Source organism: Nelusetta ayraudi, unplaced genomic scaffold (genome assembly GCF_046127955.1).
Source record: "Nelusetta ayraudi isolate G7.1 ecotype Tasmania unplaced genomic scaffold, CSIRO-AGI_Nayr_v1 ptg000017l, whole genome shotgun sequence".
Lineage (NCBI taxonomy): Eukaryota > Metazoa > Chordata > Actinopteri > Tetraodontiformes > Monacanthidae > Nelusetta > Nelusetta ayraudi.
This window is the reverse complement of record NW_027466067.1, coordinates 8,265,935-8,290,945: the sequence shown is the minus strand read 5'-3', so window position 1 is coordinate 8,290,945 and position 25,011 is coordinate 8,265,935. Positions and strand designations below refer to the sequence as shown.

At 46.6% G+C, this 25,011-nt stretch overlaps 1 protein-coding gene across 10 annotated transcripts in view; it reads left to right on the top strand.

The window, feature by feature from the left end:
- The window catches only part of tox2 (TOX high mobility group box family member 2), a 112,995-nt gene that overhangs the window by 43,552 nt on the left and 44,432 nt on the right, over nucleotides 1-25,011 (top strand). For 7 of the 10 annotated variants that reach the window (XM_076025213.1, XM_076025216.1, XM_076025212.1 and 4 more), the window contains one exon: nucleotides 13,992-14,051. In XM_076025213.1, coding sequence (XP_075881328.1) covers nucleotides 13,992-14,051 — 60 coding nt within the window. Of the gene's footprint in view, nucleotides 1-8,256; nucleotides 8,459-13,991; nucleotides 14,052-25,011 lie in introns of those variants that run through there. The other 3 variants (XM_076025210.1, XM_076025211.1, XM_076025215.1) reach the window with 3 other exon arrangements.

Below are 25,011 nucleotides of genomic sequence, written 5' to 3'. Positions count from 1 at the left end.
CTTCGAGAGGCGACGTCTCACTTCACACCTTCAACATCTCACTTCGGAGGTCGCAAATCAGACCTTTTCATTGTTCCTCCCGGCCTCCAGGGGGAGCTGGAGCAACTCACCATGCCAAAAGCGGCTCGCTTACCACCGTGTTCACAGCCTCCTGTCAAAAGTCCTACCATCCCGAACTGATGTCTAGCTGAGTCTTCCAGCCAGGGCGAACAAAGGGGCACGAAAATTGGGGCTGTCGCAGAGGAACGGAGAAAGATGGATCTCGACATTTTTTTGATTGGAATTTTTTTTTTTTGGGGGGGTGAATGAGGTCGAAGAAATCTTCTCATCTCTCTTCACGCATCCAAGCGTTAACGCCAGCAGCCACGTTTCCCCCCCCCCCCCTTCCTCCCCCCCGCTCATTATGGAAACATCCAGGGAGACGCAGAGAGTGCAGGTCGAGGTCACGTGCGATATGTGTTTGCATTAGCTTTTTATTATTCACTTTTTTAGAAACAAGACATAACAGCGCAGCTGTGGAGTCCCTTTTAAATGGAGGTATTTCTTTTAACCTCATAATGCATATTTCTTCATAGTTTTAGGGGAACGCACACGTTACATGAAAAGAGGGGAAAACATAACAAGTCAAGGACGGATGCTAATCATCTCTGGAGAACTCACTGGGAGGCTTGGGACATATTTTACTCATAGGGGCAAAGTGAGTTTTGCATTTAAAGAGTAAGTGTGTCATATTTGGAGTTTTTGAGAAGAAACAGCTTCATTAAGTGGTTACATTTTAGAACACTGCACTCACCCTCCCACCCTCCTTTGCCAGTGAACTACGGTGGCCTGGATACCTCGTCCACCTTCTTCTTTGTTGGTTTTTTTGAAGACACGAGTGTTCACCCTAAAATTGTTCACAGCTGGCTTCCTTAGAAATATGGCGTCGCAAGAAGGCAGCTTATTTGGAGTAAAGACCCTTGTTCTATGTATATTCTTATATGTGAATAAGATTTGTTGTGTGGATAAGAAAACCAAATTGCTTTTACTATACTGCAAGTATACACTTTTATTAATGTATTAATGGGCTTTTACCAATATAAAAATCGTAAATCAGGCCAGATATTACACACTAGACCTTTGATATCATCATATCTCTTGACATGAAGGTGTTTCATTGTGACCTTTAATACAAGAGTGGCATTGAAAGACTCTTGAAACGAGACTCATTCTTTGGATTTGTGGAACAACCTTTTTTTGAAAAACAAAAAAACTCAAAAAACTCGACCAAAGCCGAAGACTTTGACTTTGTTCGGCAAACACCCCAGAATGCCACTTTCGGCCGTGGCGCCGTGCAACTCAGTGGAAGTGAAAGAGACTTTCTTCTGTACTCCTCTGCCCTCTCTTGAAGTCCTGCAGTCAGTCGGCCTTGAGTCGACACGGCCCAGTTCGTCCCCGAGCCCCGGAAGCGTCACACTGGGACTGGAGTTTCTCCCTGACCTTACAGCAGCCGGCTCGGACTTTAAAAGAAGCCTTTTAAAAAAAAGGGGGTCGATTCTCCACAGCAATATCATCTTCCGGCGCCTCAAAGAAGTCTGGATTAAGGTCCACTTTCCCCGCTCGGCCCGCTTAAAACGCGTCAAACGTGTGAAGGAACATCACAGCCGAGAGGGAACAACGGAGTGAAAGGAGGAGAGCAAGAAAACTCCACGTCCCAAAACTCTCCCCCCTCCATCCCATCCCATCCCATCCCATCCCATCCCATCCCATCCCATCCCATCTATCCCGTCCTGTCCCTGTGTGATACATCAGTGTCGCCGGCTTTCTCTGAAATTCAAATGGAGGGAGACAAAAAAAAATAAAAGAAAATACAGATTAAAAAAAGAAACCTCTGACTTGGAGGGGATGGGGTGTGGTGTGCGAGAGGGTGGGTTGGAGGAAAGGGGAAGGGGGGGGCTGCAGGCTGCTGAGAAAAAGACCTGCCATCTATGTATTAGTGCTCTGTAAATATTACATGAGCTCCACATTCGCTCAGTTGTTTGCCATTACTTCCACTGGATGGGTATATTATTTTAGAAACCATGCCTTGTTTATGGAGCAGCATGACCTACTTCCACATGCTCTCTCTCTCTCTCCCTCTCTCTCTCTCCCTCTCTCTACTCTCCCTCGCTCCCTCCCTCCACTCTATCCTCACTCAATCTGCAAGGAGAAAAAAAAAATATCTCCCCTGCCTGTCCCTGCTGAACAATTACAAGGCAGAGAGACCCAAATGGAAATGTTTGTAGAAAACAACATGTGTATAATTAAGGTTTAATGAGCTCTTGTCAGGGTGGAATGTGCAATTAGATGGGTAATAAAAAAAAAAGAAGCAGAAGAGAGAGAGGGGAAGGAGAAGGAATCCAGGCTGCTCGTGGCAGAGGCTGGATGTGGAGTCAGCGTGGCAAGGAATGAAAGAAGAGTGAATTATTTTAGGTCCTATTGACAGCAGCAGACGGTCCAGGATGCTGCTTTTAGATTTAAATACATGGTGAGGTCCAAAATACAGATTTTGTTTTCTTTCTCTTTTTCCGCCTTCTGCCGCTGGAACATGTTCTGTTATTACTGTACTTGGGAACACTGGTTGTTCCAAAGGGCCGCAGTTCTTGAATAGTCAAAGTTTAATGCGGTAATTATGATTCAAACAGAAAAAGGTCATTAACAGTGTATTCCTGCGCACAGATACTCAAAGTTGAGCGGGTTTGCTTTGTTTTTTTTTTGTTTTTTTTTGTTTTTTTTAGTTAAAGATTCTCAGCGGCGTTTCAACGTATCTCCTCCAAGGCTGCGCAATCCTTTCATTTTCTATTTTTAATAGAACGTGTTTTGAATTCGTCCTCCGCCGTCTATGTCTTCATTTGCATGAAACAATACAGTGAAGGACAATCAGGCCAATTAAAGGACGGCAGGCCTGTTTCGTTTTTGTTTTTTTCTGGGAACCAGCTAGTTCCATTATGGCCATAATTAGGAATGATTAGTTTTCTTAATTCCAATGTACAGTTGCAGTCACAGAAATTTAATAATAATTAGCCGCGTGTTTCTCATTTTGCCACCTCTACTTGAAATTAGCGCGGCAGGTAATGATCACCTCCATTAGTGTGTAATTTGCACAGCTTTCTCTCTCTCTCTCTCTCTCTCCCTCCCCCCCCCGCCCCCCACCAATTCATTTTCTTTCAGCAAATTAATGGCAAATGTTTATCGTATTTTGCTGTTTGACCGCCAGTCCTAACAGCAACAACGGCACACCGTCGTTTTGACGGCATATTGAAGAAAAAAAAGAAAGAAAGGAGCCCGCGGCCTTGCTTGTCGCTTTACCAAACCAATTAGTTTCCTGAAGAAAAAAAGTCGCAGTGATGCGCTGTACAGATGATTAATTACTGGTTACAGCATAGAAACATCAAGTATTCAGGTTTTCACTGACTTGATGTGAATCATTGCATTTGTCACAGTGAAGCATTCATGTTACCCTTCGAGAACAGCTGCTTCTCCTTGATGGAAAGGACCCCCCCGCCCTCCCTATAAAAACTGTATACTACATCTAGTCTCACACACCGTAATTTAAAACATTGACGTGGTTATCAGCGTGTTCTGAATGGGCCGGTGACATACACGGCTGGTGGTGAAAGAAGGCCAAGTGTGACGTTTTGGTTCTTTTTCAGTAAAAATTGCCATCACATTAAAAAAAAAGAAAAAAAAAAGGTGTCCCTGTCCCTATTTTCACAATTTTTCACTTTTCAATGCATATTGAGAAGAAATTTGTGTTCGAAATTTAATCGGATTTTAAGACTTCCTCTAATTCGCAATAAAGTTTGTACACTCACTTGAGGTGGTTTTCGTCTTTTTGGAATCAGAGGTAATATGCTAAATGTTCTGTCCAAAGAGATTTGCCAAATCAAACATGTAACTCTTGTGACCTGCGTTTGCTTCTTACCCAATGTTTGGCAATGACAAGAGGGGAAGCACATTAGTTTAAAGTTAGAATTAGTCTTAGCATTAGCCACAATCTTTCCGGAAATTGTCTCAATTGTTTGGAACAACGTAGCGCCACCATATGGCCAAACCACAGTTAACGTAGTAGCGTAGGAATCCTTTAATGGAAAAACACGTCACTAGTGTTAATATTTTTTCATTATTTTTGACTGAATGTCTTCAGCCCATTTCTGTTCATTTGAAGTCAAAGTCTCAAACTCCCAACCTTCACAACAGGACTGGTCCTCAAAAAACTGAAGCTAAAACACGTCCGTCGCCCCCTGCTGTTGGGCCGCAGAGTCACAGAATGAAAGCAGTTCTCCTTCACAGTGGACGTTTACTCGCGAGCCCTCTCGCCGAGTGTGTTGTTGCGTTGACGGACGTGTAACGCTTGGAAACCAATAAAGAACGACTGGACTGACAACCAAAACGTTACCTCTGGGATTTGGACGACTTCCTGGTTGCTACTGTTCGGACTGAGCTCTGAGCACAAAGGCAGGAAGCGGCGACATTTCATCCATCTTCATCTGTGTCAAAGGCTCACACAGACTAAACAGAATTGTAAACATTTCCTCAGTGCGGAACGTAAAAATAGAGCGAGCGTCGAGAGCGAGCATTTTAAAACGTTCTTGGCCACTCTCGCACGACGTTCCGATATTTCTTCTCGCTGCGCTTCACTTTTCTGCGTGGACTCACTGTTCCGTTGAAGGACGTTTCTCCCCCTCTCTGTCTTTTGAATGAAGCTTCTCATGCTTGGAAAAAACAGGTATCTGGCTGCTCTCTTTTTTTTTAGCTCTCTCCCTCGTTCTTTTCTTTTCTCTTGATTTGGTGAAATTACCGCTTGTGGGTCTGATGGAGTCGGTCCGCACGCACCTGTGCACGTGCAACACACACACACACACACACACACACACACACAAAATGGTGTTTGGCTCTTTCTGAATTACTTGAATAGTCTCTGAAAGAGAGGGCCCTTTGTTGGCTTCCTCTGGGACTGCCCTTGAAAGGCTCCCATTGTGTGGTAAGCACTATGATATAATGCAAGTGCATTTAATAGATTTAATGGAACACGCGGACATGGTTCTCAAGACCCTGTGCAAGAAGTAGCCTGGGTTTTTTGTTTGATTGTTGATTTGGTTGGTTGTTTTTTTTTTGGGGGGGGGCGGGTGCTGGGAGCAACAAGCTGATCCTGCATCTTGAAGAAATGAAACAACATGTTCATGTTGTTCTCGTCCGGACAGACCATCCAGACTGGATCCGCAAACCTTACTATCTCTTACCTTATCAGCTCCCCCTCCCCCATTTTTTTCTTGATTTGGCCGACTGCCCTCCCTGTTCCACCTGAGTTGCGTTGAAAGTCAAAGTTGGACGGGCCGGGCGGAGGGGGGGTGGGGGGAGGCGCGCTGGATGTCAGCGATGTGTTAGCTTTGTTTTCATTGTGTTAACGGCGGGTGATGGGGGGCTTGTGGGGGGGGGGGGGGGTTACAATGGCACGATTGTGCGGCCATCTGAAACTCTACACCTCTACCCAGAGCATCTTGGGGGCGGTCAGGGGTGGTGGTGGTGGGATTTAGCCCGGGCCAACGACGGGGCTTTGAAAAGGGCCAGAGAACGCAGCAGCGATCCGGGGGGCGGCACCGGAACCACCACCGCTCCTACCTTCGCTCTGGGAAAAGCCCCTCCCCCTTTTGTGTGACGGACAGGGCCGTAAAGCCGAGCCATAAACCTGAGATGAATGTTATATCTTAACACTGATAGAGGCAATTAAGTCCATCATGAGCGAGTGTGTGAGGGGGGAGGTTGGGGGAGGGGCTCCTCTTCTCCGGGGAGTCGTTCACTTGCTTGCTTTAACACGGTCCTCGGCTAAATGCCTTATTTTATTTCTCCTCTCAGCTCGCAGCTTAAAGTCGAGCACAATTTGAACCCAGTTTTTTTTTTTTCTGCTCCTCGAGTCTCCGTCTCTGATCTGCCCTTTTTCTGCCTGTCTCTTCCTTTCAACTTTCTCCCCCCTCCCTCACCTCACCTCCCCCATTTTGCTGTATTTGTCATGGTAATGTAAAGGAAAAAGGAAAATAAAAAAAATAAAAAACCTCAGCTGCTCCGATTCATTTTGTGCTCTTGCCGTTGAGGAGGAAGGGCAATTTTTTTTTCCCTCACCCCTCCTCCCCCTGTCCGCCCCCTCCCTCCCCGCCTCCCCCAACGCCTTAACTACCTTCCCTGTGCTGTGGTTTAACGGTAATGAAGACCATATTTCATCTGCATGGAGTTATATGACAGGGCGTGGCCAGGCAGGTCTGTTATGGGAAAATAAATATTATGGAAGGTCTAACTTTGTTATCTTTATCTGGCTGGGATCGATGTGTGTGTGTGTGTGTGTGTGTGTGTGTGTGTGTGTGTGTGTGTGTGTGTGTGTGTGTGTGTGTTATTGGACAGGGGATACGTTACACAAACATCACAGGCATGCAGACAACCTGAGTCCATTCTCAGCCGGGTTTGTACACAGCATGCAAAACACGCGCGTGAGCATCAGGGACAGATAAAGATGAAGTGCACGGGGGCGGCGGCGGCGGCGGCGGGCGATCTATACCTATACATTTCCATTCGCAGAGAGTGACGTGTGATTCGTTTAACTGGGGGAAGTTGGGGGGGTGGGGGTGGAGACGCGAGCTGTTTCCATGAGGAGAGTCTATAGGAGGAGGAGGAGGAAGTCCTTTCCTCGTTGCTTCCTGGTTTTCTGTTTCCCTGGTCGTCGTAGTCGTCGTCGTCGTCTCTCTCTCTCTCTCCCTCTCTCTCTCTCTCTCCCTCTCTCTCTCTCCTTAACTCTCTCTCCATCTCGCGCTCTCTCTCTCTCTCTGGCGCGACGCACAGCGAGGCGCACAGCAGTAGGAAAACGCTGAGAGAAGCCTCCTGGCCGTCCGCCTCAGCGCCGCTTAGCAGAGCCGCAGCGGGTTCTTCTCAAGCGCAATTTGTCGGGCTGGTACTGAAGAGCCGCGTTTGGAAGAGTTACGTCCCCGTAACCGCGCCTCTATGAAATTGAAGAGCCGTGCACGCAGCTGCGGTCCTGTGATTTCTAGCCGGCGACTAAAGTGCAGCCGCTGATTTCGGCAAACGCACGAGACTCGCAGCTTTGCAGCGCGAGTGATGTTTGAACTCTGGTGGTCGTCCTCATTGGTTGACACCCAGCGCCATTATTCTTGTCTGACAGGGAGTTTCACGCTAGTTACAGCAACACTTGCACACATCTGAATCTTCATTAATTAAAGATGACACTTTTGCCGCTATCAGCAATGCAGCAACTGATGCAGTCTGAAGCTGATTGACGATTTTTTATTTTTGTTCGGGAGGGGGGGGGTTTACAAGATAAATTTCTGTAGGGTTTTGTAGATTTGCTTGTTTAAGGAGGGCGCTGCCTTTTGCAGAAGTGACGCACAGCCGGAGCTCGACGTTAGTGGGCCACTGGTAATGTTTGCCCGGCATGAATTTAAACTGTCAATCTTTCTCCCAGTCAAATAATGATCAATCTTGTGATATTCTGTCAGTTCAATTCAAACAATCCATTCTTCTGTCTGTGATTCAATGAACAGCAGCCCTATCTTTGAACCCGGAATCACATTTATTTGTTACTGGCTTCTCCTGTAATTAGCTTAATTTAAATCTTCTGATTTGTGTTTTTTTTGTCATTTTTAATTTTCAGAGTAAACTGTGAAACAGCAAAGAGCTTATTTTTAAGATTTGCAGCCAACATTTCTAATTTGCAAAAACACGCCAACCGAAAAACCAATTTAAATGCACCACCATCAAAAGCCAGATATTCTTTATGCAGCGGAAAAGCTTTTCACAGTTTGACCTGAAGATTCGAGGCGCCGCGCTCATAAACGGAGCTAATTACTCTTCCCGTCATTTAATTCTTGAAACCTTTTAAAAAAAAAAAAAAGACTCTCGGATTAAGGAAGTGCAGGCGTCCTTTTTTTTTCTCACTCTCCTCCTGTAATGGACGTGAGAAAAGTGGAACGCCCGTCTGAAGCTTTCGGAAGAGCTGCTTCTTTTCTTTCTTTTTTTCTGACGTGTTGCGTTCGAGTCAACAGTTGCTCTCTAACCCCGATGACTGCGGTGCACTTCCTACATCAAACTGACATCGGTTTGGCTCTGCGCAAACACGAGGCTATTTATGGCATCACTCCCACTTTATTTTCTCCCTCTCTCTGTCTTTCTCTCCCTCCCGTGTTTGCCTTTGCGCTCTGCAAACACGAGCGCGTCACTCGCGCCGGCCAAAACTCGTCCCCTTCTCCTCCGCAGGCTTCAGTCCCTCGCCCCCCGATTTGCGTCTCTCCGTCGGCCGTGGCGCTCGCGCCTCGCCGCGGGCCCGTCCCTCTCAGCCCTCGTCTGCGTTCTCCCCCCTTTGCGGGATTGTTTTGCCGGAGATTTGACCGCCGTGATTAATGACCTCGGAGGCCCTAGGGGAAGACAAAGAGGGGCGGTGAGAAAACACAACAAGCTTGTCATTCCCTTACAAACCTCCCTTTTATTAACTGCCGCTGTGTTTTACCCCTCAGCGTATTACGACTTCTGGGGAGGGAAGGAAGATTTACGTTATGAAGGGTACATATGGGTGAAATTTGGAGTGATTACTCACTTGGAACCGTGAGTTAGCACAGAGCAGCTCTTTGTGTTATTCCCACAAAGGCCCGGCCCTCTATAAGACTCTGAAGGGATTATTCATTTTACAGTAGTGGCCACGTTTTCATGAGATCAGTAAGTTTTCCCTGGATGGCCATCGCCTGTGCTCCTTTGACAGCGATCTGGAAGGTAGCAGCTTGTTGTGGTAGCCCCAGTCGATCAGGTTTTATCATGGGCCAAACGATCAGCCAAGTTTCTGCGTTCGAACATGCTAGCATTGCGACGCAAATGGATTTTGCTAACTTCATTTTGAAATCTTGCACATCCGTCGTGCTCAGCTCCAATCTTAACTGTCTTAAGTTGATCTCGGCATGGGCGCCAAACACCCAAAAGCTTGGAGTCACTGCCGCAAGCTGCCCTTAAAGTCCCAGAACAAACAACAGAAAACAATACAGGAAGTGACTGAAGGTCCAGCTGCTGCTCGAGAGACAGCGCGGATGCTGCTGTCGCTGCTGCAGTTTCATCAGAGCTAGGTGGAATTTTTGTGCGAAAAGAGCAAGGACGACAGTGGCACTGAAGGAGGTGCTACATAATTCAGTTAACAACTGAATTGCTTTGGAGAGACAGTTTAGTTAAACACCGCAGCACACATGCTTTTACACCGACACAAAGCCTCAAGCTGCTGTTACTTGTTTTCACACTTTGATGTGACTTGAATAACCAATCCACAATATCCAACTGAGTTACAGTCAATTAATCCTACATTTTTTTACTTCATATTTTACCCATTCAAAATATTCACACATCGTAAAATAATTGAATTATTTTCTAATTCTAAAATAGGGACTTTTATTGTCTTTCATGCATTCGAACGCCGAACGTTAAATTCTTTCATTCCTTCAAAGTCTCTTCCCAGTAGAAAAGAGCCATTACTGTAGAGCGGCGAATTCCTGCTGAGGCCATTTTGCACAATAAACGCAAGCGGATGATCAATCACTCCTTACTTAAAACAAATTAAACCCGCTCCCTGAGCAGCTCCCTTTGGCCTTTATGTCCCATTCGAGGGAAATAAACTGAAATCAACCCAGGCTAAGTGAAAACCCAAACACTCGCTAGCCTGCTAGCGCCGTTCCTCTGCGCACTTCACCGGCCTGTTGCTTCAGCATGACGACGCGAGAGGATGATTATTTCACTTTTTCACTCGATCTCCATGATGTTTGTTATTCTAAGGAGTCTGCCCTCGGTGAGCGCCGCCGCCGCCGCCGCGGGCTCCCAGTTGCTCTTTGACATTTGCCATATTTGTTTTACCACGTGCCCTGTTACGCTCGCACAGATCTGGTTTGCAGGTGCGAAAATAGCCCCCCCCCCCCGTCTTCCAGACACCGTCGCATCTCGCCCGACGTGATTAGGACAGCGTGTAAAGTCATTTTTGCCGCGGCAATAAAAAAAAAGCCATTTCGTTTTCTTCGCGGCGCACGCAATGGCCCCGATGACAAAAACTAATAGCGCTATCAGACAGAAATCATTGCGCTCCAACTAAAAGTTCCATCAGAGTGATAACATTCCAGTCGAAGTGGGGCTTCGGAATTGAATAATGATTGAAGGATTTGCCTTTTGTGCTTCTGGGTTGTTTGGTGCCTCCGACGTGTTAAGGCTGAGAGAGAGAAGCGTGAGGAAACTTGTCGGAGAGGATGATAATGAGCGCCGTGCAGAAAAAAAAAAAGAAAAAAAAAAGAGGTGCGTGTAAAACAAATCAAGAGTGCAAACACAACCAAATGCACTCATTGGCGGGCTTGTTAGCGCTCTGTTAGCCGCTTGCCCATCCCAATTTGCTGGCTCTGCGCCCCGAAGTGTATTTCATCTTTGCCAAGCAGCAGCTGTCTGGAGGTGCGTTTTTGTTTGGTCAGGAACGGACAAATGGCTTGCGCCAAATAGTGTCAGAGAGGGAGGTGAGAGAGGCCTCTGGGGGAGGGGGAACCAGTGTGTGTGTAGTGCAGTGTAAGAGGCTGTGGCCTCTGGCTGCAACCCCAGTGTTAATCACACCAGAGCCAGAACAACCACAAGCTCCATTTGCCACAACTGCTGCTCCGACCCTCCTACTCACTCACTCTCTTTCTCCTCCATTCAGGTTTTTCAGTCTTTTTCTTACTCGTTGGCCCTTCTCGCTTCATATCTGCTTTTTTGCTCGACTCCTTTCCACTTCTTCCCATTAACCCATGGGTATACCTTCCCCTCTAACTGGCACCAACTCAAAAACCATCGCCTTCCCTCTGAGTTTCACTTCTGGGGTCTTCAAGGTCTGCGTTTCTGGTTTTCTCTGGCTGTGCAACAGTCTGGCACGCACGGCCCACACAGCTGATCTCAACTATGCCGGGTCGTGGTCATAATTTCATCTGCCCTCTTCACGGCTGAGGGCTGTGCTGAGTGAGGAAAGTGCTCCTAGTCTGTCTTTGATACAGTCGAAACCAAAGGAACCCAAACCAGCGACACATTGGAAAGTTGAAATTACTGAACAAATTTATTGGTCAATCATTGGTCAAATACTCTGGTCATTGTGCGGATTTGTTTCTCTGGCGTTGACAGCACAAGCAGCTCAAGAGTGAAACATTTTTCTTTCCTCCTATCTCTGGCAGTTGCATGCATGACCGGAAAGTGTAGATAAACAAAACGTACAGTGACTATGGCAGCGGTTGCAGTACAAAGGCAGACCAGATCTTCCAATGTGTGGGTTAGCTGGGCTTGTCACTGTCAAAGCAGTGAAAAATGTACTCGGTTAAAAGGCCGACCTAGTTTGGCATTGAAGGCCATCCAGAGAGGAGAAATATCGGACATGTGGACCTTGATGACTAGCGCTGATGTTAGCTGGCTTGCTATATATGGAGTTTTAAACCATGGAGTTGTGTTCATGCCACCGTTAGCTAATGTTAAAGTCAAGACAGCTGTGCATAGGAAGGCAGATAACAAAACAACCGTCTTCCCTTGCTTGTCCGAGTCCAAACCAAAGTAAAAAATAATAATGATAATAAATCATTTTAATCAATAAATCAATAAAAACCAAAACCAACAGTACAGTTTGTTAAACCACAATTCTCTCAGGAAGAACTTAGGTTCTTTGTCCTTACACTTAGTTAGCACGTGCCTACAACAGACTTCAGCTGTTTCTAACTGAAGTAAATTTAATATAAAATCAAGTTAGTCTAGAAGAGTAGACTACTCAAAAATTCCCCAGTCATGAACCGCATTATTTCAGCTGTCCAAGACGACAACTCCAAAATAAATTTGTTTTCAAATTTTCCAAAATGAGATTTACTCCTCCGGGAAGAGTTGATCTGGGACTGGCACGGTAACTCCTGCTCGGACGGAAAGGTGTTAAGCTCCGAAAGGCATCAGTTGGACCTTTGACATTAAAGAGAGGCGCCGGCTTTAATGAAGAGGTTTAACTTAATATGTGTCGTCTTAATCACGGGCTGGCAGGACTGCAAAGAAAAGCGTTAATTTGTTTTGAGTCAAGCCTTTAAGTGATCGGTCGGGGGTGATTAGCTTCGCAGGAAGCGGCTTCCACGTGTGGGCTTTCGGAGATCTCGCTACTCGTCAGCCTCCGTAATTACCGAGGGCACGCGAGGCGCTTCGCTTCTCCGCCACTCTCTTTAATGATTGGCAAAAACCTGCACCGCAGAACAAACAGGGTTAATCAGGCGGACGTGAGGGGAAACGCCTACAGAGTTTCGTTTTTTTTTTTTTACGTGTACGTCCCCGGAAACCGCCTTGCCTTTGAGTCGGGCCAGAAAGTAGGTCCTTGGAAAGCCCAGCGGCTGTTGACGGCACGGCGGGTCAACGTCTGCGTCATCACAAAAAGAGACTGACGTGCCTTCAGTCAGCGGGTGAATGTCGCCTTCCATGCAATCTGAGGAGCCACGATCACGTAGAACAGACTCATTCAATTCTCATTCAAACTCACGATTTCACGTCAACTGTTTACATCTATTCCCATCTGCTGTTTTCTACAAGTGTCACTGCATTTATTCAGAAAGGAGCCTATTTTTTTTTTTTTTTTTTTTTTCGTTACAGCTGTGCGACATGCGCAGATGAATCAAGACCTCACGTGACTTCGCAGAGATGGAGATCAGTCGTCCGAGCGGCACAGCGGCCGTCATTGTTTCGCGAGCGTGAAGATATGTCACTGCGCGTTGACGTCAGGGCAGTGCATTCATAGAAAGAATGTAACCGCGCGGCATTTGGTCTGCGTCACCGTTTACATAATAGAATTTTTTACGATTGGTCCGTATGTTTCATTCCCAATGAGACGTTTACGTGGAGCGTTTTGATTCTGCTCGGACGAGTAAACCGATTCTAATTGGAAATATTTGGCTCGCGTAAAATCCAGTTGTGGTTCGTATCAGCGTTTTTCAACCACTGTGCCGCAGAACACTAGTGTACAGTGAGACAAAGTCAGGTGTGTGGTGAGAAAATATCCGATTTCACTTACGTAATTGGTCTAAAAAAAACCACAACAACAACATAGCATTGTGGAGTGACTGCTTTGATAGGAGTGTAAGCCTATTTACCTCCCTCACTTCCTCACAGGATATCAGCTTTGTGTGCATCAAAACAGGCCCAGGTTTCACACTGACTGAGTAGAAATAAATTGCGAGACTAATTTTGTCATTGTTAGACCAAAAAAAGTGTAATTTGAAAAAAAAATGTTGGGTTGGTCGTGTGCTATGGGATTTTTTTCAATGTGTATAATGTTCGGTGGCTCAATAAAGGTAGAAAAACGCTGGTTTACATTACATCATTATGGATTCTGATGTGCAATAACTGCTTTTTTTGTAGTGCTGATGTGCAGTACTTTTAGATTTTATGCTTAAGTTTATGACTATTTTTTAGCAGTTCAATTGTGCATGCGTGAGTCAGTGTTTATATCCTGCGTGCATGGGGTGTCTTTGTACAGTGCAAACAGATGAAATTTCGCTGTACGCTAGCATGCAAGACCAAAAAAAAGTGCTCTATTCTATTCAAATAGTGGGAAAAAAAACTTGCTGATCTAGACGTGCGCACGTGTCCGCCTGCACAAACGCCAAGTCAGAAGGCTGCTGCGGTAGTGGTGGAGGAAGAGGAGGAGGAGGGGGAGGAGGGGGAGGAGGGCGCGTTCCACCAGCTTTGACAAGGCCTAATTACATGCGCCTCTAATGAACTGTAATTACTGACATCCACCAGAGCATCGAGGTCTATAAGCTGAGCGCTCGCAGTCATTACGCTGCCTTGTTAGCCTGTTAGCGCTGACTGACTGACTGACTGACTGACTGACTGACCGTCTCTGTTTCCTGTCCCACTGATGACGACGTGTCGGCCGCTGCCTAACGCTCCTCTCATCCCTCCGTGTCTCTCCGCAGTTTGACGGCGACAACATGTACCTGAGTGAAAACAGCCACGAGTTCCTCTCGCCAAACCAGGTGAGTTCCCAATGATGGAACGCCGCCACGATCTGTTTATTTATTTATTTTATTCTTTTAACCCCTCACTCCCACCCCTCCACTTTCTCCGCGACTTGCCATTGTTCACGCTCGTTAGGGCCGATGACAAATTGGCTCGGCGGAGTTATGGCGGCGGCTGAGTGCGGGGTGGGGGGGGGGGGATGAAAATCTCGCAAAAATATTCCAATTAGACTGGCCGTGTTTGCCGCTGACAGAAGCAAGATGAATCATTTACGTGACGCATTTACTGTTTTGCTTTTTTTTTTTTTTTTTTTTTTTTCGTTTGTTTTTTTCTCCAACGGTGGAACACATTGGTGTGGGATTGTTGTTATGGATTCTATGGATGTGGTCTTCCAATAGTCTGGACTGAAAACGAGCCAAATGATCCCCTCCAGACTCCTGCGTCTCAGGCTGTTGTGGTTGTACAGCAGGAGTGGAAACTAGTTTTCACACACCCATAGTTTTACACAACCTTCAATATTATCATAAAAGAGATATCAATATATAAAAAATGTAAAAATAACATTTACTGTTAACAAGAAAAAAAAAAAACAACCAAACTTGATTCTTGTCCTCAGCAAGAATGTGTGACAATCTGGAAAAAAAACAACAGCTTTGACCTGGACAGAACTGTGCACGTGCAGAGGGGAGCGTGTGTCTTACTGACCGCATGACTTCATACAGTACACAACACAAACACTTCCTGGTTTTATTTAAACCAATGTCGTTTTCACACGTCCCTTTAAAGCTCCTGTGTGTAAGATTCAGTGCCATCTGTTGGTTACAAATTATATGGCAAACATTGTTAATATCAACACCTGTTTTCTGAAGTCACGTCTTTCTGTGCAGGTTCGTGCTCCGGTCTACTGTAGACACATGGTGGCACAACATGGCCGCCTCCGTGCAGGCAGGACCTGCTTTTTCTGTAAACACAAACGCTTTTTCTTAGTCATGTGAAAACAAAAGCAATTTATTTGTAGCGTCCCCCCCCCGCCCCCCCCCCATTTCAAAACTTACATATGCATCTTAAATTCTATTTCATTACAGTTGACCCTTTTAGATGTTGCACACTGGGGCCTTTAATTATAGATGGACGGTCGACTGATTTGAAGTCGTTAAGTTGTCCCTTTAAACTACACATAGAGACAAACAGCCAAACAGACGCAATGCAAAGAAAGTGTGACCTTACATTGGTCACTTTCTAAATTAAGCTTTTCTTTGAGCTCTTCCCAGCATGCTTTCGTGCACGAGTCACGGAAAGAACCTGCAGGTTTCGAGCCTCGGAGTCTAAATCAGACCTTTAATATTTACATTTTCTGCATTCCACGGGAGGAAACCAGAGCGCTCGGCTGCTCCCACACTAATATCCAGACTCCCAAGCAGCAGAAAGCGCTGCGACATCTGTGTGCAGCAACCAGCTGAAGCTGCCGTCGTAAAAAACAAAACAAAACAAGAAAAATCGCTCTCATGTGCCTCCTTTCTCTCTCTCTCTCTCTCTCTCTCTCTCTCTCTCTCTCTCTCCCTAGCTGTCTTTTCGGTGAAAGCCTGAGAACGCCGCTTAGCCGCTCGTGCAGCCTTGGCGTCGCTGCAGAGGTTTTATTAAGTTGGAGCCGAACGGGAGCCCGGCAGCTCGCGCACGGCGGCCTGTGCCAGGCCTACTGTAGCACAGCTGGCCGCGAACAACTGCGGGAGCATATGGGTCGTATTTGGACAGAGTGGGGGGGTTTGCGGAGTTTGGGAATAAGCCCGTCTGACACACACACACGAGGGAGCGGGGAATTTGTCCCCGTCAACTGCAGTTATTAGAAGCAACCCGTCGGCCGCAGCGGCTCCGGTGGCGCTGCGCTTCATTTCTTAACGCTAACGGGGGGGGTTTTTTTGTGTTTTTTGGGCTTTTTTTTTTTCCCCCGCGCGGCTCGGGGCCCAGACTGGGAAAACAGAGCCGCTTCCTGCACAACGTTACTCCAATTCATTTGGAGGAGCCCCGACAACGGCCACGCGCGTCGCAGCTCGGCTTTCATCAGATTCCTCCAAATGGAGGGAAGAAAAAAAATAAAAATAAAAAGGCAGAATTGTAAAACACAGAACAGAGTTTTTTTTTTATCAGCTGTTTTGGACTCGAGTCATTGGACTCGAGTCAACACAATACGTGTGTTTTTTTTTTCTTCCTTTTTGCGAATTACTGGGAGGACAGATAAAGCATCGCAAAACGCGGCGTGGAAGATGGAGGGAGAGGAGGAGGAGGAGGAGGAGGGATAGGAGCGTGAACGGTGGTGATGGGATGAGAGGCGATTTCGCTTTGCTCCGCGTTACACTTTGTTTACTCAAGATCTTCTCATATATGACATGTGCCTCGCTCCATTCTCCGCTCCACCAAGTTCGCCTTCTCTCTCCCTCTGACAGTCGGAATCACACGGCGGCCTCGAGGGCTGGGCGCGCGCGCGCACACGTGCACGTGCGCAAGCACAGACAACAAAAACCCAGAGATGAAAGAAATATGAAATCAGAAATAAGTGTGTGGTGCTTTCACGCTACAGAAGTCTCGCAGAGTGCACTCTGAAAAAGTCAGTCAGTCAGTCAGTCAGTCAGGGTGTTCGCAGGGGAAGAAAGAAACGAAATACGGCCGATGTTTTAAAGCGTTGCTAATGGACGCGCTGTCAGAATGGTGAAGATAGAAAACGAAAACTTGGCCAAGGAAAAAAAAAGCAGCCAAATGGAACAAAATTTCATCATCAGCGTATTTTATTCCGCAAAAGACAGATTATAGAATCAACAGCCAGGAAGAACTACTGCTGCTACTACTACTACTATATTTGGAATGAAAAATAAAAACTAAGATGAAACACCATGAAACATAAGATGAAACTAAGATGAAACGTCCTTTATTGACATGCCAAACTCAGACTTAGTTTATCCTCTGAAACATGTTGAAAGCATTTTTTTGCCCTCTCTGAGATGTTTTTGGAGCTTTGTTCACTGAGTTTGATTTCGTCTGATTCGCAGATTTGAAAGCATACGCACCCACCCAAACCTTACAACACAAATTATTTTAATTATTTGCTCTAAAATCACATACTTCCCGGCGGTAGAGGCTCAAACGTATTCATCCCCATCCACGGGAATCTCAACCCAGCTGGCACTGCGGGGATGTGTGAGAGTTCCAGGAGCTGTTCCAGAACACGGCCAGCCGGCAACATTGTGACCATTTTGCCGCTATTAATTTGTTTTAATGGTTGCCGCAGAGAGCCAACAATCAGAGCTGACGGTCTTTTAATGCGCGTGAAGAAATACGCAATAGCAGCAAAATTCAAATTATTCCGCTTGCGAGAGGTGGTATGTTTGTAGATAGAGTTGCAGATGCACAAAATAGAAAGTTTATTAATTTGCATTAATTCACTTAATGGGAACTTTTTATTTTTCATTTTAAGTGCCAGTTTTCATAAGATTTCTTAAAATTTTTCTTGACATTTTCTATACAATAAAATTACGAGCAAAATTCATTGCAGTCTGCCTCTGCCACTAATGACACCCACCCATCATTTACTTCCATTTGTGAGAAAATACACTTGATGTCTTTCCCAGGTGTTTCCTCCTTCCCTTCCTGGTTTTTCGGCTCCTCACATAAGTGGAAGGTCCAACAAAGGCCCCGTTTTTCACAGGAAGCTAAAACTGTGTTATTTATTGAAGATGGCTAAATGCTAATAGTATAAATTGCAAGGCTAGTCCAGCAGAGCCCTGGATGCAAAATACAGATAATGTGTCTAATATAAGAACTTTTACTCATAATCTCTTGACCTTCTCAAACTGGCCACTGTGACAGTGACAGCTGCCTGGAATTTAGTTAGATCAGGAAATATATATGCAATATTTCAATTCCTGCTATAAGAAATTCTTCACATCTTGCACACACTGTGTGTTTGGCAGGAAAGTTGTGCCCGTTGGCTCATTAGGCTGATTGAAGTGAAGCCTGAAACGCATTTAAGACTCTAAACGTGTTTGTGTTTGCGAGCGTCGAAACGCAGCAGCAGCAGCAGCGGTAACGAAGGGATTGGATTGCTGCGGGGGTAATTTTTTTTCTTTTTTTTTTATTAACCAGCTTTATTCCGCCACACACTGTACATACATTAGCTGGCCCGCTTCTCAATGTATTCCGTCTGGAATGAAAACAAATGATTGTGCCTCGAGCCTACTGTTCTCCGCCTGCTGCTTCATATTTGGTCTCTCTTGTTTTTTCTTTGCACAGTTTTCTCAGACTACCTCTTTTACCTTTACACACACCGGTTCTCTTCCCCCTCTCTTACTCCCTCCCCCCCATTGCATTTAAATGCATTTGGGTCAGTGGTTCCACCTCCATACTGTGTGAAAGTGTGCTTTCTCACTGCTCGGTGCCATCTATCACCGCAGTTTTCTCTGTGCCTTCACTCTATTTCACGTGTATATATCTTTTTTTTCGCTCTTGCGCGCTACACTTATTTAGGACATATGCGCGGCCCTGTAACTGCAGTTGGCAATGGCCGCTCAGATGGGTATGTTGTTCTCGCGATGAGTCACAAGGAAACGGGGTCAGCGGCGTTGTCATATCGATGTTCCCGTCAACATCGTCGTCCGACCGAGCCCAGCTCCGCGCTTCTCCTCCGCGCCACCCCCATCCTCCGGGGTGAGGAAACCGTTAGCGATTCGATGACAAGGTCGCCGACCCCGGTCTCGGTGTCTGCGAGCTCTCCGTCCGCCCTGAGATCGGCGCCCAACCTCGAGGGCCGCAGAGGTTTGGACGCTCTGCGGATACGTCCTAGCAGCGATATGTGACTCTTGATCTACTTGTGGAAGCCACCCTTTGTGATGTCACAAGGGGTGCAGCTGCCGACGACGACCTCGGCCAGAATTTGAAAACTAAAATAATAAAAAAAAAAAAAAAAAAAAACTCCACCCCACACACCTACAAATTCATTAACAGTGTATTTTGCTCCAGCAGTAAACAGAGGGTTAAATATGCACTTTAGAGACATATAGACGCTTCGGGACGACTAATCATGTCCAGCTTCTCCGCTGTCTGTCTGAAGTCTGGGATGAAAGAAAAAAAAAAAATAAGGAGGAGGGGGGTGCGGGGGTCTTTTAAACAAGCAGACCAAAGGAATATCTGAGAAACCACAAGAACACGAAGCTCCCCTTTTATGTCTCATTTCCAAGTGGCACAAGCCAACTTGTGAAAAAGTTTATCCTTGAAGCTCATAAGACAAGGTCATCGGGCCAGAATGACTTTCAAACAGCATCCAAATCAAAAGATGATGAGGGAGTTTTAGCCTCCTGATGTACATCTGATGATGTTAAAAGTGGCAGGGATACTTTAAAGAGTCTACCAAACACTAGGTTCGGGGCTGTTGCCACATGGCACCCTCTGTGACATCACAAAGGGTTCACGTAGATCCGCGAGTGTTGCACACATTCTGGAAAAATCTAATTTCCTGGGAGTTCAACGACAAGAACTTAGCATGAAATGGCACCTTGAAGCTGGAACAGCAACCTCCTCCCGAGTTTTTATTTTCCAGAATAAAACATGACCTCTACTGGGGGTTACTTCGATTGAGGCAAAAAAAAAAAAAAAAAAGACCAAAAACTGCTCACATCTTTTACTGCTCCGACTCAAGAGTCTTTATTACCTACATAACGCGTCTCGCCACAGATACGGATGTAAACTGCGGCCTGATCGGCGGAGGCATCGTCCTGGTGGCAGTAATTCTCCTTCAGACTAAGTAGTAGACCTCGTCCCCAAAGTGGGATTTCTCCCGCTGGTGCTCGGCGGCGGCGATCAAAGATAATACACGGCGGCGGGGACGCCTTCTCATGGCGAAAAGCGAAAGAAACAGCGCACTTCATCAGCACTTTACCTTGACAATGCCGCTTCGCCTCCTGATGTCTTTTCTGCCCGACTTATGAATTCGTTTAGCAGAACTGCTGTTGGAGGGAAACGTGTCACGGCGAGGGGGAGGAAAGAAAAAAACAAACAGACAGAAGGAAAGAAAAAAAGAGAGGAGGAGAGAGAGAGGACGGCGATGAGATGGAAAGTGGGCCGGGAGGAGGAGGAGGAGGAGGAGGAGGAGAGACGGAGGAGCAGCGCGGGGGGGGGATAATTCGGCTAATGGAGCGACTGTTTGGATATTCAGCAGAAGCAGGAACGGAGATTATGATCTCGCAATTAGCGTAACAAGGTTTTATTGATTGGCTGCCGCTGGAGCGTCCTCTGCTGCCAAGATGCTGCTTGTGTGTGTGTGTGCGTTTTCTCTCTTTCCCTCTCTATCCTTCCCTTCGTGCACAACAGGTGTGTGTATGTGTGTGTGTGTGTGTGTGTGTGTGTGTGTGTGTGTGTGTGTGTGTGTGTAACCCCGCCAGTCACGCCAGTCCCCGGTCCAACATAGGTGTTGCCGACGTTCCGCTGCAGTTTTTCTTCTTCTTTTTTTTTTCCACCCATCAGCATCAAAGCAGAGACACGAGAACTTTTCAACTATGACACAGAAACACAAAGGAAAGTTTGAAATATTGACAGTTTGGATTATGTTTTTTTAATTGCAGGTTTGATGCTGTTTTTCAAATCATTTGCAAAGCTGGCAAGGATCACGCACGCACACACACACACACACACATACACACACACACCCTGGGGTGCTGTCATTGTAATTAGAGCGGTGGTTAAGTGCCAAAAAAAAGCAGATCTAGTAGACACGAGAGAATCAGAGACAGATTGTAGATCGATGAAAATTTTTTTTTTATTTTTTTTAACACGTGGTGGCGGCAGACGTGATAATGAAGAAGTTTTTCCCGACACGCCGACGGGCTGAACTTATAATGAGGCCTTAATGCTGTTCCAAAACGCTTTTAATGAGCGAGTGTCTGAAGATGTCGGAGGCCCAGTTTGTTTTTTTTTTTGGTGGGGGGGGCGGGATTCCTCTCTGATCAGTGTGATCAAGCGCTAACTTCCACCCATGTGTTCCTGATGATCGCCGCCCTCCTTCATCTCCGACCTTTGACAGATCTATCACCTCGTCCCCTCATCGCTGCGAATTAAAGGCCCATTTCAACCTCTTCCACTTTTGAGTGAGTGAGTCTCTGGTTTTGGCAGCAGTCGAGAGCCTGACCGAGGCCCCCGATTGGCCCCGTTCAGCCGTGTGTGACTGACAGGAAGCCCGCTGATTGGGGGAGACCGGGTGCCTTCGGATGGACGCGCTGATTAAAGCCTCGCGGCGGCGGTTTTTGTAAACTCCCGCCGTTTTTTGGGGGGGTTCCCCGGGCCCTGCTGGTCTGAATTACAGCCTGGTCGCATTAGCCTGATTTACGGCTTCCTCCTGCTGTTTAGACTGGAGTCAGAGCAGCGGAGTGCGAGCCCCCCGCCCCCACACACAAGCACCAAACCACCGAATCACCTGATGCTCTCATTGGTGGCGCTGTGATCTCAGTGTTTCTCTGCCTCCCCCCCCGCAAAGTCCACTTTTCCCGTCTTTACACTCTTATTTTTGGACTTTGGGTCTCCCTGTCTGACCTCACAGGAAGTGAGGTAGAGTGTCTGCCCCTGAGAGACTAGGAGGTTGTGGGTTCGATCCCCCGCCGGGACCTATTGCCTCCCTGCTTGGCACTCAGTATTTGAGGATGGACTTTGATCACCCAATGATTCCCAAGCACGGCCCTGCTGCTGCTCATTGTTCCCTCAGAGGAGAGGTCAAACGTGGAGGACAAATTTTACATGCTTTCAGGATGCGACAATCAGTGGGACTTTTGACTTTTCAACGTTAATCTCTCTGCGTCTGCGCAGATTCTCTCCAGGTTTTACAGCTTCCTCCCAAAGTGCGATGACATGCACATCAGGCTCTAGTTTGGCTGCAAGTGTGAATGTGACGATGCTCTGTTTCCTGTTCGATAAACTGGACTTTAGCCCTGGCTCGTCCAAGTCTGCCTCGCCTCTGACAGTCAGGGCAGGATAATCGTCGCCCCTCTTCTCCATTTTGCCCCTCGCCACCTCAATTCATCCTCCGTTTGGCTCTTTTTTCCCTCTCCTGCTCCCTCCTCTCTCTCTCTCTCTCCCTCACTCTCTCTCTCTTTCTTTCTCTCTCTCTGTTGCCACATCTTTTGTGAATAATGAAAACAAAGAGCGGCTTGCCAAAATATTTCTATAGCTGTTCGCTGACGAAGCAGGGAGAGGGGACAATGCAAAAAAAAAGGAAAGAAAGGGAAAAAAAGATGTGCCCGACATATTTGTTGCGTGGGCGGAAAGATGGAAAGCTCCCCCCCCCCCCCCTCTCTCTCTCTCTCTCACTCTCTCAACACCCCCCCGCCCAAATGACCGCGCCAAACTGGTGGCAACCTTAATGTGTTTGCGTCGGCCTCTCGACCCCGTTGGTTACCGTGACGAGAGACCAAACACACTCTGGTGCTGGGTCAACTGTCGGAGCGACGTGAAGGACTGCATCTGTTAAAAGCGAAGCGTGTAATATTTGGAGATTTTGAGAAGAAACTGTGACATCAAGTGGTTACATTTTAGAGTGCAACGCTCTTTCACCCCCCCCCCCCCCTCCCGAGCTTGCCAGGGAACTACGGTGGCCTGCGCATACAAACCTGGTTACCTCGTCCACCTTGTTTTTCGTTTGTTTATTTGTAGACGCGAGCGTTCACCCTAAATACGAAACGCACTGTCAAGCGGACTGCACTGTTTACACCAGGCTTCCTTAGAAAGATGGATGCAGGATGGCTACTAATGGGTAGCAAGACCCTTGCTCTACGTATATACATATATATATAGAATAACCGTTCTATGGTGAGGAAAACAAAAATACCCCATATCGTGCTGCGAGTGTACACCTTTATAAATGTATTAAGCTTTTACCAATACAAAAAACATAAATCAGGCCAAATTCTACACACTGGACCGTTAAGCCTTTTTTATTTATTTTTTTAAGAAACAACAGAAACCCATTCTAATAATAAAGTGCGTCTGGAACAACTTTGGCCTTGTCGCTGCCAATCGAGGCCCACTCTGACAGGGGGATTTTTTTTTTTCCATTGAGCCGTCATTAGCAAGAGTACAAGGTTAATAATTAATGCAAGAACTTTGAGCGATGAAAACAGCCCTGAGCTGACATTGATCTGCGCCGACTTGTTTCCTCCGCTCCGAGGAAAGTTGAAATGAGGTAACACAATCTTTAACCTGGTTAAGTAGAGGCCCCGGCCGACATATTGGCTGGAAGCCTCGGGCCGCGTTACGTTAATGATCGGACGTTATGTTCATACACCTGCCTGCGTGGAACGCAGTGCGGCTCGGAGATTGCCCAGCAAATGTCTCCTGCCCTGATGCTGCCAACGCCGACTGTTTGCTGTTTGTGGAGTCGGTGGTGCTGACAAGCTGTAATGTGTCTATGAAAGAATCGTCAGGCGCAGACGTCAAGTTCGCTTGTGTCTGAGCTTTTCAGTCCACAGCGCCAACTATCTGACAGTGATGATATGGTGGAAAACTCAGTAGTAGCATCAAAGATGGCAGCCCATTTATTTCAATGGAGTTGGCCCATAGAGCAGGCATAGTAGCGTCACTTCCCATCATGCCTCTGTAAGTCACATGATGTATCAGAACGTCCTGAGACACAGCCCGTAGGAAGCCGTGACGTCAGGTTTGGAATAAACTTTTAGAAGTTCAATCATGACTTAAAAACAATACAATGGTAGAATCAACAACAATGCTTTTTGGGCCCCGTTCCTGCAATACCACAGATGGCCAATGGAAAAATTGGTTTTGCCCGCAAAATGGCTGTACTGTATCCAGGTCTTATAATACATTCATGGCTAGCATCCATAATAGCCGTGTGGAGTCACGTGGCATTGCATCTAATTTGCAATACTTTGAAAACTGCCACTGGACTACCGACTTCAAAACATCCCTTGTGCTTCTCATCGTGCATCACGTCACCCAATGCTGAGGATCTTTAAAAATCTACTTCTGTCACTTGCCAACATAAATACCATATCGTCATGGTCTTATTATTGTGGCCTAAGTCAGGTGTTTCAACAAACAGAAGAAAACTATATTTCGTATCTGATCTTTTCATGCAAAAAAGTCAATACTATAATATTGGCACTAATAGATGACTTGTGCCAGTGATGGCAGACATAAGAAAAACATGGAAACATGCTTTGGATAAAGTCTTGAATCATTTTTTGCCACGGTTTGGTGTGAACTTGCTAAAGGTGAAAAGCACAAGCATGTTGAAAAAAACAATGCTAATTTAAAATAGGACACAGACCAGGCATTGGGCTGTTTTTGTGAAAACATTGGCCTAGTAATCAACCCACACAGTGAAGTGTTGTGATTTCATGCTACGACGAGGCCTCCAGTTCACGGAGGGAGAAATAGATGTTGATGAATGGACAACGGAGCGCCAGAGCAAGTGGAAGAAAAACAGCGTCAATTTGAACTGATTGCTGATGACAAATCCTCTTACCGCAGTGTCACCACAAAGGAAAGGAACACAGCTCAAGGAAGCCGATGATTTTTTTTAAAAAAGTTGCTCCGTGCTGGCAAGGCGCATCTATTAAAATGGCAAGCGAGTGTACACAAAAAATATCAGGCTGGCGCAGCTTCAGCTTTTCTTTCTTCCCTCCCTTGCATGACGAGGAGTTTTGTGCATGGCTGCGACGGCTGTGTGAGTTGCGGGCCAGGCCTCCTTGTGACGGCGGAGAGCCGTCCCCTCCGCTCCCCACCAGCCTCTTATTAACAAGGGCACCACGATTACGAGGGTCCAGATGTTGGTCGCCTGGTCCCGCCAGCTGTGAAACAACTTCATTGACTCTGCAGTGGCACAGGGAGACACCAACGCACACGCACGCACAAAGGGGGAGGTCTCTGACAGTCGGGGGAGGAGGGGTGGGGTTAATACTGAAGATCTCACGGGGATCTACCCACCCC